Source organism: Triticum aestivum, chromosome 6A, assembly GCF_018294505.1.
Source record: "Triticum aestivum cultivar Chinese Spring chromosome 6A, IWGSC CS RefSeq v2.1, whole genome shotgun sequence".
NCBI classification, from domain to species: domain Eukaryota; kingdom Viridiplantae; phylum Streptophyta; class Magnoliopsida; order Poales; family Poaceae; genus Triticum; species Triticum aestivum.
The window spans coordinates 174,688,247-174,707,907 of record NC_057809.1 but is presented as its reverse complement, the minus strand read 5'-3'; the positions used below and the strand labels follow the sequence as shown (position 1 = coordinate 174,707,907).

The window sequence follows — 19,661 nt, the reverse complement described above, 5'->3', positions numbered from 1 at the left end:
TTTTGACTAAGTTTATAGAGAAAAATATCAAGATTCTTAATATGAAATATATATTGTTAGATGCATCATGAAATTATTATACCATATAGCTTTAGTGTTGTAGATGTTAATATTTTTTTCTACCGTTTCGAAAAAAATATTTTTTTCTATAAAATTGATCAAACTTTATAAAATTTGACTTTAACTAAATTTTATATGCAGACTAAAAAGAAATGAAGAAAGTAGTATCAAGCATGAACGAAACCATGGAGGGCACACGGATTCCGTTCCGATTCAGATAGCGGTGCAATCTACAACGCATCAGCAGCCTGGTACACGACAGGATCAAGGGCGCACAGCATGACATGACGGGAGCATTCCTCCGAAAGAGGATGGCGCCAAGAGAAAATTTCCAGGCGAGTGGTTTATGCAAGCGATAACGTATTAAAAACAGCGGCTCTGGCCGCACCCCTGCGTCACGCGGTGTCTTACTTACTGTACCACCTGACCGGCGCCATTTTCCATCCATAAAGCCTTTGAGCGAACGAGAAAACGACGGGCAAACACTCGGCGCTTACCGGTGCGCCGGCGCCGAGCCTATATAAGAGGCCGCGCACACATGGTGGACTTTACATTACACACACAACACAAGCTCCGTTCAGGCCAGTGGTAGTGAAGATACAGGGGCAGCCACCCGATGGCGATGGTCCATGAGGCGAGGCAGGGCCGGCGAGGGCGCCGGGTGCGGCACGTCCGGCTGGGGTCGCTGCTCCGGCTGCGGGTGCGGCTGTTCCGGCTTGCCGGCCTCGTCGTCCGGTGCATGGAGGAGCTCAGGTGCTGCCCTGGGATCAGGAGGCGACCCGCGCCGAGATCAGCGGCACGGCCGGCGGCACTGCGGGGGAGGGAGAGCTCGGTTTCCTTCCATGCCGACCAGGCCATTGCTGAGTGCTTGGAGTTCATCAAGAGGTCCTACCTGCAGCAGCCTGTGCAGGATGACGACCATACGACTTTTAGCTCGTAGTGGACTCTGAAAACGTCTTATAAAAAGTTACAGAGGGAGTAGTTAGTTGGTAGTTACCCTTCTTGTGGTGGGTGCACAAGTTGACTTTGTATATCTCACTTTTGCTGCCTGCTGCCACTTTCTTGTAATGCTACTCCTACTTATTTCAAGCATGGACAAATGTTACTTTTTACGCCCGAAAGCAGATGAACATATGTAAAAAAGGCATGTTTGGAACTGATTCTTGTCGCATTCCTATAAGAGAAGAAATAAAAACTGTGGAACTCCTACCAGAATAGTTAATGTTCTGTGCCATCGAAATGTCATTTTTCTTGGTCAATGCCTTGAGCGTTGGTGGCTCGTTGGGCGGTAGTTTTCAACAAGTCGGTGAACTTGAGTCATGGATAGTGATCTCCAAGTGTATATATACCCAACCTTCGCTTTCCAGAGCAGTTAGCTACTTGGCCACAAGACAAAAGAATTACAGGATGAGGGCAGCTTGTGTCCTACACCTACCGTTTCAGACATGACTATTTCGTTTAAACCACATTATTCATGTAGCTAAATCCTCATGTTTATTGCCATGAAGACACGGTGATCGCAATTCAAAGAGGGCAGAAAGATTGGGAAAAAAGGAAGAACTTGATAGATGAGACACTTTATTTTAGTCTTGTTCAAAAGAAAACCCTATACAAGGCTGTTGTCAAATCAAAAGGGAAAAGAAAGGCTACACCCCAAAATTTTGGTCACTGGTGAACAGACCACTCCCTTGTATAAGTACTCCATAGCTGTTGATGCAGGACCTCAAAGTCAGACATACTTTGTTGCAATATATCCATTTGCCTTCAATGCCAGCGGCGTCGACGATAACCCCCACGAATCGAAATTAATGTTAGGAAAGAAGGGAAAATGCCCTTCAAAAGGTCTCCTCCCTCCAGGTATCTGAGTCGATGTTACATGTTACATGATGCTGCCACACTGACAAGAGTACATTAATATCCTGCTCTATGCTTGAAAATAAGTTGATGTGCCAAGAAACAGGAAGAGGTTTTTACCTTCAACACCAGAATGCTGGAGGAACAGGTTTGAATCATTTACGGCACTGCCAAGCTGTAATCTTTTTCTTATTCCATATTTCTATGTAACCATCAATCAAGTTACCCTACCACGATCGAGTGACAAAATTGTACAATTGGTGAACCATCAATATAAGCTATACTGAAATAATAGGGCCTATTGATGACTGAAAGACATCATACAGTGCAACTTGAACCTCTCTAGAGCTATGCTCGCAGCGAACGAGATTAGCTAATAAAGGGAAAAGGAGGGGCAAATTCCTCCTAAAGCACTCCCTCTCTAGACCACCAAGTAACCGCATTACATGAAGGACCAATGGGGTTCTAGCAGACAGTTCCTCTTTCTTAGCAGCGGATAAAGGCAGCGCCCAGTGTACAACTGGATCTTTACAAGAAGCGTCCTTCGATGGTTCCTGACCTGCACAGTTCAGATATTTCCGTAGTATTTTCACAGAAACAAGCATAATTTGTGACTCAATGTTCATTTCTCGTGACAAAGATGGGTTGTCGTGAAGCAAAGCTTGCAGAAGTTTGAGGTAGCTCTGGTAAGACTCATTCTCGAAATGGATGACTGCTGGCTCAGATATCTCCAGAAGGGAGCATGCTTTGTGGAATTTATTGTGCAAAGCAGATTCAGAACTCACTTCACTTGCATGGGACGTAATGGCTGATAGCATCTCCAAAATTATGCCCATATGCTCAGCACAGAAGGATCTCCTGTGTGTCTCATACAATTTAACAATTCCCTGGAGAGAAGCCACAGAATGGTGAGTGTGATCTTAATATAACTATTGGCATGTCAGAACACAAAACATGAAGGCAAAATTCTTGTTGTATTTTATTTGTTCTAATTCCTATTTTATTTGGGTGTGCAATTAAAGCGGAGTATTGAACAAAATTTACAAAGGAAGACGTGATATACAAATCGATCAGCATCGAATTAAACTGGCACAAGGTTTGAAGTACCTGAACAATTACGAGTTGCAGAGACATATGGTTCTTCATCTTGACAATGGCATAAGACGATGTTTCCATATTAGCTTCCTCTTCATCCTCTATGTCAGGATCTGAATATTTCTCTGCTTCAGAGTAAGACTCGTTTCTTTCTGGAATTTCAATATTTTGCATCATCTTAACTATTTTGTCGAAAACAACCAATGTATGTGCTGCTGCTTCTTTAAAGCATACTAAGATCTCTTTCCATTCGTCCTTGGAGAGTTTGCTTGCAAGCCCTTCTGTTAAACGCTGAAAAACAGACATACCAGTGATAGCAGATTGTCTATAAGCGCTTCTGATAAAACTGGTAACAACAGAGGTAACTCTAGTGAGTTCTGGCCGCATCACATCAAAAAATGTAACATACAGATCCACTAAACATTTCACAGCCACTGTTTTAGTTTCAAAATTCCATGAATCATCCTCAGTGCTGTCACTTTGACCATTGGGTGTACGGATTTCACCATTAAATAGAGGATAAATAACAGATCCAAAGATATTGGTCCAGAAGGACTGAGAGAAGAGTTCTCCATGGTCCTTCAAAATGTCAAAGAGTACTTCTACTGCACCTTTTCTGATAGTTGGCCGTGTGTCGGTTGTCAATCTAGCTAGACCTGGAAAAGTGAAAATTCAAACAAGAACAATATTACGGATGTGACGCATTTCCAAACTAATATAGCAGTCTCTGTGAAAGAAAAGGTAGCCTACCAGCAAGCAAAGGAACCCAGAAGTAAACATGATCATCCTTGTGCACTATGGCATTCCCCTCTGAAGAATCCAAATTATTTGATTGATGGTCGGTATCCTTGTCATGACAGACAAATCCTTCCTCGGCAAGTTTCACAGCACAGAACCGAAGAAAAGCAATAGCATTGAGACTGGCATCGCTGCTAAATTTACTACTTGTGAATGTAATAAGACATTTAACACAATCAGTAAATGTTGTGGTTTCAGTCTCAGTTATGTATGGAAAATAGTCCCGGACAATCTTCTCCATAGTCTCAAATGCTAACAGAACAATGCTTTTTCGATCATCAGCAGCAGCCGCAGTAAAAACCTGTAAGATAAAACGTCATAAATATTGAGTGGTAAACTAGGAATGTTCCATTTATTTGTCGAACTAGCTTCTATAAAGTTATGCTACAATAATCAAGGCAAACTAAGAATAACCATAGAACACCATACGCACCGTGAAAACGCTTTTCCATCCTGATTTTATATTGTTAACACGACTCAAAACCATTTGGGAGACACATCGAACCACAAGTTCTCGTACTTCTGAAGCATTGCTCTTCTGCATAACCACCGCAAAAGGTCGCAGGAATTCATTCTGGAAATTATAATTTGCTAGTTCTTCTCTTTCAAGAAATTTCATGGCTAGCTGCCTCAAGGAGTCCATGACGAATATTGCCACAGAAAGATTTTCTGACGACCCAACAGACACAAAGAAATCAGATAGAACTTTCCAAATACGAGACCAAACCAAACGTATGCGGTTCATATTGTAATGCCTGCACAAATCATGCTCTGAGTTAAAACACTTCAGAAAGTGTTGATGACGTAACTTTATTTCTGGAAATAGGTGTTGCAAAAATCTTACGCAATTTCCACTATCTTCGTTAGGCAGAAGATACGAGGATCTGTAGGTGATTGCAACTCTGTGATTGCGACCTTGCAAAGAGCTTCCACAAAAGCAACAATTGCATTGCTATTTAATCTTTGGCTATGAGCAAATATATGATTCAACTCAAAAATGCCAATCTGGTCTAATAGATTAATGTTTGATATGAAGTTGTTAATCTGGTCAGGAGTAACTAAAGCTGAGGCATTATTTTTTGCTGTTGTGCTGTCATAAGAACCGCCTCGAACAGCAGCCATGACAGCTGGATTCTGAAGAGCATTAGTTCGTTTTGAGGCTGTATTGGTACTTGATTTCTGTGTTTTTTCTTCTGAATCAACCAGAGGTACTGTCAAAAAGGAAGCATCCGTAGGCGCCCCTTCTCCAAGAAGATGCAAATGCTCAAACCGTGAAAGACATGTTAGCACATGCTCCCAAGCTTCCTGCAAATAATCACCATCTTCGATTGCAATGGATATTATAGCCTGTGAAAAACATTAAGTAGAAAAATTATGACTCGTTATAAAATGGACAAAGAGACTCATACTAGATTCAAGTGTTACTTCATACATCATTGACGATAAATGATAGCTTAAGAGTATACGTATGATACAGTGCATGGTGCACCTGTGCAAGCATTCAATACTTCGATAAGTTCAAGCTCCTACGTACTTCTGAAGTCATCAAAGTGTGGCATCAACAAAAATTAAGAGGCTACATAGGCATACACAATTTATTCTTGAAAATTTCAATATAATGCAAGTATGGAAAACAAAGAATAAAGTGGTGAAAAAGAACCAAATAATGGGAGAAAAAAGCCTCTGCAAAAAAAAAGGTTTGAATAAGACTCATAATGTACTGTGGTATTCCTTCTGCTGCATAATTTAACGCATACAGTTTGAAAGCTCTGTTGACAAATGTAGAGTGTGCACGTAAATGTATTTATTCATTACCACCCAAACAAAGTATTCTCCATCACCTTTCAAAAGCAACCTAGATCATGTTCTCTCAGTGTTCTAAAAAATGAACCACCTCATTTATCTTTGTACAAACTCAAAATACATGCTAAACTGATCAACAGAAGCCGTGCCTGATATGCCTTGCATAATATGGTCCTTCTTATCATGTTATGCATTGGTCAAAAATTGCAAAAGAACATCAACGTACTGCTTAGCCATTCAAGTTCCTACCTTCACAGCATCCACATTCTTCTGTTTCATGTCTGCCACACAATGAAGGTATGTGAACTTGGCTACAGATGTCACAAAGGCATCTCTTTGCGTCTGCATGCACATTACGGAGGTGACATGCACTGCGTATCTGAATCCCTGCAAACACTGCGACGTTGCAGCCTTATCATCACATTGGTCAAGCGTCATGCTGAATGCAGCCATCATAGGGGCCCAACAAACCTCCATCATGAATCGCAAAATGGTTGTATCGGTAATAATATAAAATACAGATCTGCATGTAGCACAAGGTTGAATTAATTGTCTAGCAACAGATGCAAAACTATTGTCTATAGCAGAGTATTGTCAGTCTTACTCTGATTTCGCGCTCTTTGCTTTGAATTTCTCCTGTATGTTCTTGATGAGTAAGTCATTTGCTCCAAGTGCCTTATCTTCAGCCTGCTTCCAGTTGACAAGGTTTATAATATTGTCTAAGCCCAAGAGCTTCATTACACTGCTAGGTTGCTTGTTTTGTGGAACTGATGAATCAGCACTCATTTTGATCTCATTTTTTACAATTTGGTCATACAATGTACTCAGATAAACTTCAGGCAAATCCTTTCCATCATCAATTCCTCGGTTGTTCCGAATGAAGTCAGATCTAGACATCTGCATAAGGAAAACCCTATCAATGAGCATGCATGTTATTACTGACAACAGATGAAAGTAATCATTTGGCAAACCTTATCCTTGACCATCATATTATGAGCATCAGTATTGAGCATGATTACAGAATAAGCAAGAACATATGCAGTATCTGCACTGGTAAAAGAATTCGGGTTGCACTTGCAGTATCGTTCAGCAAACTTTTCCATGACCCGGTCAATTTTCTGTGCTTCCCCAGGCAACCTGAAACCTCGCAGGTAATACCTAATGGCTTCACCGAAGTCAATACCTTCAAAATTCAGTGCATCGACATATGCATGCATAACTTTGATAGGGAATTCATCTCTTTCACCCAAATAGTCCCCAATCATTGTTGCATTTAAACCAGCAGTGTTTCTCAAGAAAGAAGCAACATCTTCTGGGGATTGACCTATTTTCTTGCTTTTAATGAGAAAATCAATACCCTTAGAAGGTTTTCTGTTAAACATGGAAATTCCTTTCTGCAGGACGAAATATAACATCAGTAACTAAAATGTGCTCCCTCAAAACACACTACAGGTGGAGAGAATATAAACTAAGCACACAAACATTTACATACCTGAAGTTCTATTTTATAAGCACGACGTTGCTCAAGTGAGGAAGCATCAGATGTATCTGGGCTATAAGAGTCAGATTGCAGTTCATAATCAATTCCATTCCCATCTTCTCCAATGTTAGGACTGTCTAGCGAATTTAAAGAGACCTCGGAAATTTTGGGTGAAAAATCACCAATTCTCAACTGTTGGTCCATCCATGAACCCATTGATTTGAGTATGGTAGCAAGGCACTTGACTGACTCAGTCCGAAATGTTTGGTCTTGGACTGGGGTTAATGTTGTTGTGGCTCCAGGAGTAACCCCGAGAGCGGTCTTTAGAAGTCCATTGACAATCCTGCAAATATCTGCTGGAATTAGAAGTGCTTTAATATGTGATGAAAAGAGAGAGAACCACAATTTTCACAGAACTGTGCTCTCAGCTTAATGCAAGGCTACCCTGGCCCTCTATTGTTTATCATTTTTTTATAACTTGCAACATAAAAGGAATTTACTACTCATCAGCAAGAAATTTGCATACCTTCCAAAAACATTTGGTGCATCAACATCACAATCGTAGCTCACAAAGATATCATAAGAACCTTGTCTTGGTAGTGGCTAAGCTAAGACTACAAGGTTCAGCTGAAGCAAAACACATACTCCCTCCGTCAAAAAAGCTTGTTCGGACGGAGGGAGTATTATTTTTTCTGGGTTCTACTGAACTACCGCTCGCTTACTTGCTGATCAAGTAGGTCATTTCCACTTAATCTAAGCATAGAAGGAAGAAGATTGAAAAACTAACAAACAAATTGTCTTCAGCCCTGCTTACTTGACTTGGCCCATGAAACTAGGTTCAGCCCTCTATTGTTTTCATTTTTTATAACTTGCAGCATAACTGGAATTTACTACACATCAGGACGATATTTGCATACCTTTCAAAAATATTTGGTGCATCAACATCACAATCGTAGTTGACGAAGATATCAATAAGAACCTGAGATTCTTTACAGATGTCCTCCAACAAATTTAGAACTGTCATTTTCTGCAGAAAGCTAGGCTGATGGACATTCTCAAGAACCCTTAGGACAAGCATGGGAAAAAATATTCCAATTTCTTCTTTCAGCCCAGATCTAAATCTTGACAGCAAACCCACAAATATGGAGCACAAAAGCTGGAAAATACTCATTGCTGACAAGGCACTGTTTTTCAACAAGGACAAACAAAGATACTGCTTGATTGCTCCAAGGTACCTGCAGGAAAAGAAAAAAAACTTCAGTATTTAAGTTTAACTCTCTTGTCAAGATCACACTAAAATGGGGTGTTCCTTTATAAAAATAACTAAAGAAAACCTAGTAATCTCTCCTACATAATTTTATATTGACCAGAATTTGTGTGAATAGCCATATTCATATCCTGCATGTACAGGTACAATCACAACCTCAACCACACAGGGTTTTGATTGTTCTGTTGGAATTATTCCTTCCCATTTTCATGGATACACGTTCATAAATGTTAAAAGTTCCATGTATGCACTTGCAAGAAGTTTGCTGAACAAAGAACATATTTTTGCCACCGCCATTTCTCTACCTTGTGCTAGATGATGAACATCTTCTATTATACTACTACAAAATAGTGGAGTTCGGAGAGCAGCGGCAGTGGTGGTTACTTACTGCATTCAGTGCTCTCACCCTCCTTCAACCATCCTAAAATTTCTTTATAAAAAAAAGGAAGGAGAAAATACCTCCAAACAAGCAAATACTTCAACACAAGTCATGGCATGGGCCAGAACAAAGCATGACCATTGGTGGGCACTGGGCAGGCAAAGGGTGTGGCATAGGACGCTCACAGTGGCAGAGGCATGACACAAGCTGGGCTGACATCAGCCAAGTGTCACGGCGGGGCAGAGGGCATGGAGTAACGAGTTGGCACATATGTTTTTCCATACCAAAATACGGCACAGACATCACACTAGTTCTGTTGAACCTCCATAGCTATATAACCTTTAACTCTTTCAGCAAGGATTCAAAGTCTTGTAAATTTGCATCTATTACCATAAACCAATACCATATTTTCTTTCCCATGCCACATTATCATGTTGATTATACGTACCACAAAACTCATAAAAACATGTTGAGAGATACATAAGCAAATCACACCTGGATCAAAATAAAAATATACCCTAATAAAAGAAAAGGTGTGAATTCATGAGCTAGTACTAGTGTATGTTTCTACATTGCCTATTTTATGCCTTCCTTCACATAGTTGTTTGAGCCATCAACACTCTTCCAATTGACTGCAGTAACAATATTTGTGTTGATAGATAATGCAGTAAGTTAAATTGTTAAAAATGCATATAAAGGGAAACAAGAGCAATTGTGATCATACTTTTCATTGATTCTCCAGAATGGTCCAGCATTGTCCACAACCATCTTGAGCAACTCGAGAGACAACACCTTCCCCCGCAACAGCACCTGGTCCTCGGGGTTATCTGGTGTCGAGAACTTCATTGACAGCTTGCAGAGGTTCTTGAAGAGTGCTAACCCATCCTCCCTGATCTTGCTCATCCCCTCATCATCCTTCTCATCGGCCTCAGCCATCGCCCCCAGGGTCCCTGGCTCCGGGACGTCACTCCCTTCCATGGCGTCATTTATAAACCCCTGTGCCACCTGCACGATGCCGGGGTCGTTGAGGCGGTGATCGGACACATCCATCATGTCCGTGATGGACACCGTCGGCACGCGCACGTCCATGGAGTCCACCTCCACGCGCGCGAACACGATGACCAGCACCTGCGCGAGCGCCAGCTTGGCGCACATCTGATTGGCGCCGCTGCTGCTGCTGAGGTATATGTTGTAGCAGGTCTTGAGCATTTGGCCGAGGCCGTCGCCGCGGATGGCGATGGAGGGGCAGCGCGCGGCGGCGAGGAGCACGCGGAGGGTGGCGAGCTCCATGGCGTCGTCGTTAAGGGCGCCGCAGGAGAGGACGGCGGCGAGGAGCTTGGAGGCGGGCGAGTCGTCGGCGGCCTCGCCGAGGTCGCCGAGGAGGAGGCGGTGGTAGAGGAGCTTGGCGACGCAGTCGAGCGCGGGGTCGGCGACCTTGGGGGAGGCGGACTCGAGCGCGAGGATGAGCGCGTGCAGCGAGGCGGCGGCCGCGGCGACGGGCAGGCCGAGGAGCGGCGAGGGGTTGGGCGAGGTCGGGTCGGGCGAGTGGTAGGAGGAGGAGGAGAGGAGGTCGAGCGCCGACTTGGCCGCGGCGCCGAGCGCCGAGTGCTTCCGCCACGCGGCGTTTTTGATGATGCGGTCCAGCGAAGGGCCGAGCACGCGGCCCGACGGGGTGGACCCGCCCAGCGGCGCCGTGGGGGACGCCATGGCGGGAATGGGGCGCTCCCGGAGGAGAGGGGGAGAGAGGCCGCTACGCGCTGGTCTTCGCCGCGGCGGTGGTCATTGGAGGCAGAGAGATCTGAGAGAGAGAGAGAGAGAGAGGGACAGGCCGAGGAAGAGGGGTGGAACAAATGGGAATGCGAGGGAGGTGACCGGGGCGTGCGTGCGTGCGCGTGGAGTGGAAGAGAGGAAGGAGGAGGGGTAGGACTGGGATTCCCGCCCCCCGCGAGGGCCACTGCGGAACTTTCCTGAGCGGGGCGTTACCGAACTAGTGCGCTTTGCCACTTTGCTCCCTGCGCTTTCTGGTATTCTCGTCGCCCCGGTTTCTCCCTTCCGAGTCAACCCCGCCGTGCCCTAGCTAACACCGGCCGCCGCCGACGCCGCGCTCCCGCTCCCGCTCCCATCCCCACCACCAACACCTCCGCCTCCCGCCCCCCACCGCCATCTCCGTCCTTCCTCGCCCCGACATCGCGCTCCTGCTGTCCCCACCCCGTCCCAGTCTTTGGCCATTGGGATTGACATCTGAGGTTGTCTCCATCCAGCGAGTAGTGAAATCCCACTGACCTTCACAATTTCGGCACGCCGTCTGGATCCGCCCCTGGCTGATGGAGTGCGTGGTGCAGGGCATCATCGAGACCCAGGTACCGTGCCTCTTTGTGTGTCTTTCTAGTCATTCATTCATGTGTGCAGTAGCTATCCATTGCTGTTAGGGCGGTGCAAGTGAACTCTACTTGCTGCAAAAAAGCATATGCTGTTTGGCCGTTTCATACGGAATTAGCTTGTCAAGGATGCTGTAAAGCATGACTGATTTGAACAATGGCCGGAAAAATCATATGTCAAAACATAGGCTGAGTGATGATCTCCATAGTATTCATGTATTATGATTCGTCGTAGGATGGCGCATCTTTCTGTCTTGTTGCCTCTTGCCATGCACCTACTTTGTTGATCAGACATGACCTTCTGTGCTATCTTGTATGTGTATTTGATACGAATTTTGGCATACAGGCCCTTTGGCCTTTCAGGCTATCTTGGATATTGATTTCCCTTTGTTGGAGTTGTCAGCATAACTATCTCCACACACTAATTTTTCAATTATTTTCTCATGAAAAGGGGCCCCTTTAACTGTACTTGTCTTAAGATTTAGGCCAGCTCAACCCTGGTTAACTATCTCTAATCTGTTCGGAAGAAGATGGTTAACTTGTTATTTCTTCTATAAGCATGAAGTGCCATCAGAATTTAGAATAAATAATGCTAGAGCTTTTCATTGATCCATTATCTCCAACTCCCCATGAAAAGTTGGTTGGCACCGTTTACTCTATCAGAATGAATCAAAATCAACATGACTTTTTTGTTAAATGTCACAAAATTGATATTTAGATCCTGCTGACCACGATATGTTAACCATTGCTCCACTTTGAGGGCACTACTTTTGATATTATAATACAATAGATAGATTTGATGTACAGTTGGAGGAATCACGTAATTTGTGTGGTTTTTTACAGTAAAGGGAAATTCAGTCCCACATATTTGACTTCACTCATCTAGGGTATTGATTTCGTTGTTTTAGTTGTCAGTATACACTGGTTTATCAATTGTCTTATGAAAAGAGTCTCTATGGCTGTAAGATTTATGCTATTCCATTAGAAATAAAAGGTAAGATCTATGCTATCCATGGGTCGTGCAGCCACCTCGTGTTGGACTAGAATTACATGTAAAATATGTCACCTGCTGAGCTGATTTATCTCTCCTTAATGTTTACTTGAGAAGATAATAAAGTTGTCATTTCTTCCCTTAAGTGTGAAGTGATATCTGAGTCTTATGTTTGTAGAGAATAATAATTAATGCTAGTTTTTATTGATTCATTATCTCCATGACAAGTTGATGGACACTTAGCATGAATTTCGAACATTAAAAAGTATTATCACAAAAATGATGGGTTGATCATGCTGACCACCATATATGGTATGTCAACTGTATTTCTCCACTTTGAGAGCACTACTTATGATATAATATAAAATATTGTTGTACAGCTGGGGGAATCACATAATTATATGTTATTTATTTACAGTAAAGTGATTTCATTCATCTCCACATTCATTTAGACCGCTTATAGTTTTTATATGTGAATGCCATTACTAACATTTTTTTTCCTTTGGGTATGCACTATGCAGCATGTTGAAGCTCTGGAGGTTCTTCTCCAAGGCCTCTCTGGTGTCCCAAAGGAACGTGTGAGGGTGCATGAGCTCTGTCTTAAAAGTGTACCAATGCTAGGTTAGTTTTTATCTTTCTGTTGTCAGGATCATAAGCAATTGTTTCTTTTTTAGCAAAAAAAGCAATTGTTATATCTGCTAACCTCTTTCAGTCGTAGGGAGCTGTCCCATCAGAGGTTCGTTTGTTGTGTGATTTAGCTCAGCCTACACCATCCTGGTAACTGATTGTGTTAAGCTGCTGAAATTTAATCTTCCTCGTAATTTTTACACTGATCTGCAGTTGGTAATATTTGTATGTATAGGACCATAAGACATGTTGGTGGTGCCATGAGAGGTGCCGGTGCAGAGCAAATCTCAATTCTTGTGCGTACAATCGTAGAAAGCAAAGCCAGCAGCAATGTGTTACGTTACTTCTACGGCATCGGCTACAAGTTAGATCATGAAATCTTGAAGGTTGGCTTTGCGTTTCGCTTCCAGCGAGGTGCCCAGTTCACCGTGACTGTGACTTCTGCCAACAAGATGCCAAAACTGCATGCGACCGACGAAGCTGTGCAGGTCACTCCTGGAATACAGCTGGTGGAGATCACAGCACCAGCCGCTGCTAACAATTACAATGATGTTGTTTCAGCTGTCACCTCATTCTGTGAATATCTAGCGCCGTAAGTACCCCCAACCTGAATTTTGATACTTCAGTTAGATATAATCTTCACGTGTCTTCTTTTGAATAACCGTCACTCACGGACCACGAACATTGTTGCAGGCTGCTGCATCTCTCTAAACCAGGCAATTCAACTGGAATCGTCCCGACTGCTGGTGCTGCTGCTGCCTCGCTCATGTCAAGTGGTGGTGCGAAAACATTGTAATGTTCGTCATATGTAATCCTTCAGGCGGCATGCTGGTCTGTACTTCTAGTCAGTTGATTAGAATGCATGAATAACACTATGATACCTCGAAATGGTATGATTAAACAAGTATTGTTGGCACTGTGTTGGAAAAAGTATTCTTGGCACTGGGATTTGTAACTTGTATAAGAGTTGACAGTCAGCAGCCTAGGCATCTCTGCTTAGTTGGAACTTATCTCGAAGTAGTACGCGGTACATCTCCCCGGCTTATGTCTGACATCACTTTTAATAGCAAAAGGTGGAGAAGCCAAATAATAACATCATTGTAATTTGAGAATAGCAAAACATCTTGTATGCGATTAGTTTGAGAATAGCAAAAGGTGGAGAAGCCAAATAATAACACTACTAAATTGAAAGGAAAGAACAGGTTGTTCTGCCTGTTTTCCTGACTGACAAAATTGTGATTCGCTTTGGTTGGGGTGCGCCGGGCCAGGGCAGCAGTGCAACGCCCAGGCGACGCATGTGGGCCCCAATAGCAAGCTACTGTGGTGGACCCACCCCACAAAAAATAAATTTAATATCGTTGTGGACACATGGCCCACATATCAGATATTAAACTGATAAGAACAGATACTACACTTGATCTTAGCCAAAAGGCCGAGAAAGGTATGAGTTCTCTCGCTGCCCTGCCTCTCCTTTTATACACCTCTCCCGGCTCCCTCTGCTCAGCGCAGGCGAGGTGGGACTAAACTTGCATCACTCCCGAGCGCTCTGTGTGGGATAGGCGTAGCTGGGCTCTTTTTGACCAAACCTCTGGAGGCCCAAACCGTAACGTAACGGCCTCGTTGCGAGTAAAAAAGATAAGGCCCAAACTACACGCTTGCAGCGCCGGAGACTAGAGGAAACGGACCGAGAGAGAGCGCTCCACCGGCTGCCCCGTCTCCGATGGCCACACCGCCGGCTCCGGTGCCCTCGGCCACCGCCAACTCCGCGCCGACGCCTACGCAGTCACCGTTCAAGGCCCGACCCTTCTCCCAGCCCCCTTCCACTGCCGGTACCCTCAAGACGGAGATCCCTCCCGCCTCCACCTCGGCCGCCACCGCCGCCGGAGTCGCCGCCGTGGGAGCCGCAGCCGAGGACTCATCGCACGTCATCACCGTCCCTAGCTACGCAGGTGAGTCCCTCTCCCCCGCCGCCCCGGAGTCCCCGTCCCGCGCTCACCAGCACTTTCGCCTCTAGTAAACGCGAAGACCTAGAACCCTATCTGACCGAGGGTTCCGCTTGCAGGGTGGTTCTCGTACGACAGCATCAGCGACACGGAGCGCCGCCTGTTGCCGGAGTTCTTCGAAGGGGAGGTCGCGGCCGTGTCTGGGTCCCGGGGCCCGGAAGCCTACAAGTACTACCGCAACACCCTCGTCAAGAGGTTCCGGGCAAGACCAGCGCGCCGGCTCACGCTCACCGAGGCCAGGCGGGGCCTTATCGGCGACGTTGGCTCTGTGCGCCGTGTGTTTGACTTCCTGGAGGAATGGGGGCTCATCAACCATGGTGCTCCCCCGCTGGGGGCGAAGCAGGGGAAAGACAAGAGGGAGGAGGCGACGACTTCTCAGTCTTCTTCTCAGTCTTCATTGCCTGCTGGACCAACCACACCCAAGAAGCTCTGTGTAGGGTGCCGCAGCGTCTGCGGCTCTGCCTATTTCACCTGCGAGAAGGTGAGTGATTTGCCATTGTTTTGATTTTCAAGTGCTGTGTAAACTTGCATTTCAGGTTATGTAATATGTGCATCGTATGCATCATTTGTAGTATCTGGTTAGAACTATCTTAGCTCATCCGTATGAGTATTTCCAATTGGCTATAGCAACCTGTTTGGGTTTTGTGCCATTATAAAAAGCACTACATTAAGCCGCAAATTATGGATATTCATATTATTTATGCAATGTAATTGGGGAACGGTTTTTTTAAACAAGGGGAAAAACCTTGGTTTCATTACCAGAAATCAAAGTAGGTACAACGAAAGTAAACAGGAAAGTAACTGGTACACAGGCCAGAAGATAAGTAAGGAAATAAAACAAAAGGCGATGTCTACCAGCAAACCAGCGATGTGGAAAACAGAATATCCTATACCGCAACATTACAAACTACCATACACAAGCCAGTGAAAAGCACAGCCACAAGCAAAACTGTCCGCACCGCCTCACGAACAATGTGCTGGATCTAGTGTCCGGTTATCTGAATCCGCCACATTAGTAAGTTCAATGTGCTCACGCAAGTCCCTAACTTCTTCCCAAATCTCCAAAATCTCACCAGTTAAAGTTCTTCTAAACCTGACACCATCCCAACCTATCCTGGTATCTTCAACGCCCAGGCAGATCTTGTAAAGGGTTCTTAATCTGATAGAGAAAGCCACGGGGGTAGCGTTTGTTCGCTAGTTATGAGTTTGCCCATGTGTTGAGAAATTTGTGTGCTCGGATTGGAGATATTCCTGGTTGATCGTTGGTTTTGGCTTAGCTGGTTTGGTATGTGCCATAGAAAGGGCGCCGGGACAGATGAGCAAACAGATAACTTAATGGTGTATCTTTTGTTTTGGGAACTGGTAATTGCATATGTATGTATACAGTTGCTTATAAATTTAAGTCAAGTGTACTTGCTCTTCATATGAATATTGTATTGTCAAGATTTTGTTTTTATTTGTACTGTACTGCTGTGTCTTTGCGCATTGCCACTCTTGGATTGACTGTGTTAGATGGATTACTACAGCTCATTTTGAACTACTTCCAGTTCACTTAAACATGCCATGAACGGGAGGGTATTATCACAAATCATATACTTCCTCTGTCTGGAATTAGTTGACGCTCAAACAGATGTATCTAGACGTTCTAGATACATCTGTTTGAGCGTCAACTAATTCCGGACGGAGGGAGTATTAAATATTTGCAAACAGTGTAGTAATTGCATCCAACTTTTGAGTCTGTGAAGCTTGGAACACTTTATTTGACCTGTGTTTGCCTCTTGATTTTGTTTTATGTCCATGACTGCTATATTGTATCGGTTGAGCTACTGTCATCACATCATTCTTTATATTTTAGCTGGAACTGTTATCAATTTGTTGTCTATTTTAATTAGAAGAGTTGCTATTTTCTATCCTTACTTCTGCTTATGATCAGGCGGATATAAGCATATGTTGTAGATGCTTTGTGCGTGGCAACTATCGGCCTGGTCTTACTCCAGCGGACTTCAAGAAAGTTGAAATTAGCGAAGACGCCAAATCAGATTGGACAGACAAGGAAACTCTTCACCTACTTGAGGCTGTCTTGCATTATGGAGAAGACTGGAAGAAGGTTTCTGAGCATGTTGGTAGTCGCTCGGAGAAAGACTGCATTGCTAGACTCATCCGATTATATTTTGGAGAACAGTTCATGGGATCCAAGGAGCAGAAAATGGAGTTTGAGATTGATGATGTTACTAATGAATCTAGAGCAGAGATCCCAAACCGACTCCGTCTCACACCACTGGCAGATGCAAGCAATCCAATTATGGCTCAGGTCTGTATCTGTGACTTTGCCCTGTTTTTGTAGCTGCTAACTCCCTTGACTGGTGCAAGCAGTTCAGTATTCAAAATTAATGATTCATAAGAGTAGGGCACTTCTCACTCATCCTATATATACCTAAATAATTGATCCCCAATAACTTAGTTCCCTTAACATGCAACTATGCCAACTCAACATACCACCATGCATGGGAAAAGGCCCACCTTAATATGCACCATGCATGCTACTTATATTTATTCTACAACTATATAATCATCATCAACAACAACAACAACAACAACAACAACAAAGCCTTTAGTCCCAAGCAAGTTGGGGTAGGCTAGAGGTGAAACCCATAAGATCTCGCAACCAACTCATGGCTCTGGCACATGGATAGCAAGCTTCCATGCACCCCTGTCCATAGCTAGCTCTTTGGTGATGTATAATCATCAAATACAATAAATTATATGTATTTTAGTTTCATTTCTCATATTATTATTTCCTATAGTGATGTTTCATATAACCAAATATCACTGAAATAATTGCAACACATTCCTGCAGCAATGCGCGGGGTATCTTCTCTTGTTTTGTACTTGATGAATTGATAACATGTAACGATCAGTTTGGAGTACAATTCGGTTTTGGTACCACATGTGGATGTCACATGTTGCTAACTTACTATATCAAGTGTTGCACCAGTAATCATAGAGCATGGTAATCTATAGCTTAAAGTTGTACTAAAGTTAAGACACTAATTTTGGGACAGAGGGAGTATAACTTAGTCTTTGTGTTAATTAGTACTCCCTCCGTAAACTAATATAAGAGTGTTTAGATCACTACTTTAGTGATCTAAATGCTCTTATATTAGTTTACAGAGGGAGTACTAGTAACTTGTAGTATATCTTGAGCATTCCACTTATGCTGTGCTATTCATGTGAACAGATGGAAAACACGTACTGTACTTGAATACGTTCAGGTTCTGATGTATAAGTTATGTTCTTTTCTTCAGACACGAAACACTACGGGAACTTCAAGATAGTTTTTAACAAGGAAATTAAAAATAATTCCTGAATTTTCTATTCATAGAATTTTTGCACATGTGTACACAAAACAAGTGTACATGCTGGTCTCCATCATGCCTGAATAGCTGCCTTATATGGTCATCTAGTTTGAACGTGGAAATTTATTGATGGAGCAAATCATGGAACTGCATTGTTTTACCAGGTCGCGTTCTTGTCGGCAATTGTTGGCGCAGGCGTTGCAGCAGCAGCAGCGCAAGCAGCTATTTCTGCACAATCCCAGGTTGATATGAATGACAGCCAGACTGATTCTCCAATCAGCAGCACTAAAGAAGAAGGTAGCAACTTGTGCTTTCTAACCCATATGAGTTTGACATCTTCTATCTTATTGATGTTGCATTGTTGATGAAAAATACTGCTTTGCTTGTCACTGTGCAAACAATGATAATTTGACGGGTGTGGTAACAAGAGTGCTCAAGTAATGCGCTAGGCAGTGGCGGTGCCAGTCCCCTAACTCTGTAGGGTCAAATACATAGTTATCAATAAATTTCACATAATTGTTTTTACATGAATGCGTACATGTATTTGATAGTTTTGCTACATTTCACTACTGGCGCCGGGAGCAACAAGATAAGTCATAATCGGTGCATGTGCAAAGAATAGGCTATGGACCTGTATCCAAGTTCCTTATGTGGCGCGATTCAAATTCACATTCTTGCTGCTACATGCTGAAATGCACACCGTGATTTAGTTTGCCATTCTTTCCTAGAAATACTTACTCTGAGTATTCAAAAGGCTCTTCTCTTGGCTCAATTAGTTTTCTCTGCAGAATCTTCTTACACTAATGGGCTTACAGCCAACGATTTACTCAAAGAGGCATCCACAAATGCACAAGTGCAACTTCAAAAGGAGCAAAAAGATATAGAGCAATCTTTATCGGCTATAGTGGATGTCCAGGTATCAACATAGGGATTTCAAGATATTACTGCTTAAAAGTTGGTGTCTATATTGACTTGTTATCTATTGCTTTAAATCATCCTCAGATGAAGGAAATCCAGGATAAGATAAGCCGTTTTGAGCAGAAAGAGCTGCTTATGGAGAAAGAGAGGGAGCAGCTTCATCACTTACGGGAACTGCTTTTCGTGGATCAACTCGCGGTTGTGCAGCATCAGCGCAGACCGCATGCTGTAGCGGCTGAGAACAAGGAGGAGGAGAAACCGAAACCTATTATCACCATGAGTTAAATCAAATGGACCTTCGTCGGTAGCATCAGAGGGCTGTGAGGATTGGAACTCTGTTCCTCCTATGTCAGCAAAAGGGAGATAAATATTGCTGGAATCCTGTGACGAACACTAAATTTACTGGCTTTAGATTAGTGTATTTTTTCTGTATGTGGCTGCATCGGATGTTGTATTAATGTTGTCTGATAACATTGTAGTCTAGCTAATGGAAATGGTGTTCTTAAAAACACCAAACTGATATGGAGTTGCCATGGAATGGGGCCGATGTTTTTGGTGAAGTGGGGGAGCTTGAAAACATGTTTAAAAGAGTGTGTGTGGTACCGGGTATCTAAACTTCCCGAGGTCACCTTTAGCATTTCAAGGGACAATT

The 19,661-nt window shown here is 43.5% G+C and overlaps 3 protein-coding genes and 1 non-coding gene across 5 annotated transcripts; 2 read left to right on the top strand and 2 right to left on the bottom strand.

Annotated features, from left to right (window-relative positions):
• Positions 1–1,602: 1,602 nt before the first annotated feature.
• On the bottom strand, positions 1,603–10,699 carry LOC123132669 (brefeldin A-inhibited guanine nucleotide-exchange protein 1). 2 transcript variants are annotated; one of them, XM_044552526.1, is made up of 12 exons: positions 9,461–10,699; positions 8,008–8,325; positions 7,103–7,433; positions 6,582–7,004; positions 6,215–6,507; positions 5,860–6,133; positions 4,652–5,154; positions 4,241–4,562; positions 3,760–4,108; positions 3,022–3,665; positions 2,035–2,801; positions 1,603–1,957 (listed from the first exon to the last, which is right to left on the bottom strand). In XM_044552526.1, the coding sequence occupies exons 1-11, from the start codon at positions 10,441–10,443 to the stop codon at positions 2,193–2,195; spliced, it is 5,049 nt and encodes a 1,682-aa protein (XP_044408461.1). In that variant the 5' UTR covers positions 10,444–10,699; the 3' UTR covers positions 1,603–1,957; positions 2,035–2,192. The 2 variants fall into 2 exon arrangements, with proteins under 2 accessions (XP_044408461.1, XP_044408462.1); XM_044552527.1 differs by having other exon boundaries at positions 1,603–1,949.
• Positions 10,700–10,768: 69 nt separating this feature from the next.
• On the top strand, positions 10,769–13,662 carry LOC123132671 (mediator of RNA polymerase II transcription subunit 18). The gene is made up of 5 exons (XM_044552529.1): positions 10,769–11,096; positions 12,627–12,726; positions 12,825–12,882; positions 12,968–13,324; positions 13,426–13,662. Exons 1-5 carry the CDS (start codon positions 11,061–11,063, stop codon positions 13,526–13,528), a joined length of 654 nt encoding a protein of 217 aa, XP_044408464.1. The 5' UTR covers positions 10,769–11,060; the 3' UTR covers positions 13,529–13,662.
• A 319-nt stretch (positions 13,663–13,981) lies between these two features.
• On the bottom strand, positions 13,982–14,177 carry LOC123132908 (U2 spliceosomal RNA). The gene has a single exon (XR_006465128.1). It is a non-coding gene; the product is annotated as a U2 spliceosomal RNA (small nuclear RNA).
• Positions 14,178–14,276: 99 nt separating this feature from the next.
• On the top strand, positions 14,277–19,529 carry LOC123132670 (SWI/SNF complex subunit SWI3B). The gene is made up of 6 exons (XM_044552528.1): positions 14,277–14,681; positions 14,795–15,216; positions 16,669–17,046; positions 18,256–18,388; positions 18,880–19,007; positions 19,094–19,529. Exons 1-6 carry the CDS (start codon positions 14,453–14,455, stop codon positions 19,292–19,294), a joined length of 1,491 nt encoding a protein of 496 aa, XP_044408463.1. The 5' UTR covers positions 14,277–14,452; the 3' UTR covers positions 19,295–19,529.
• Positions 19,530–19,661: the final 132 nt, after the last annotated feature.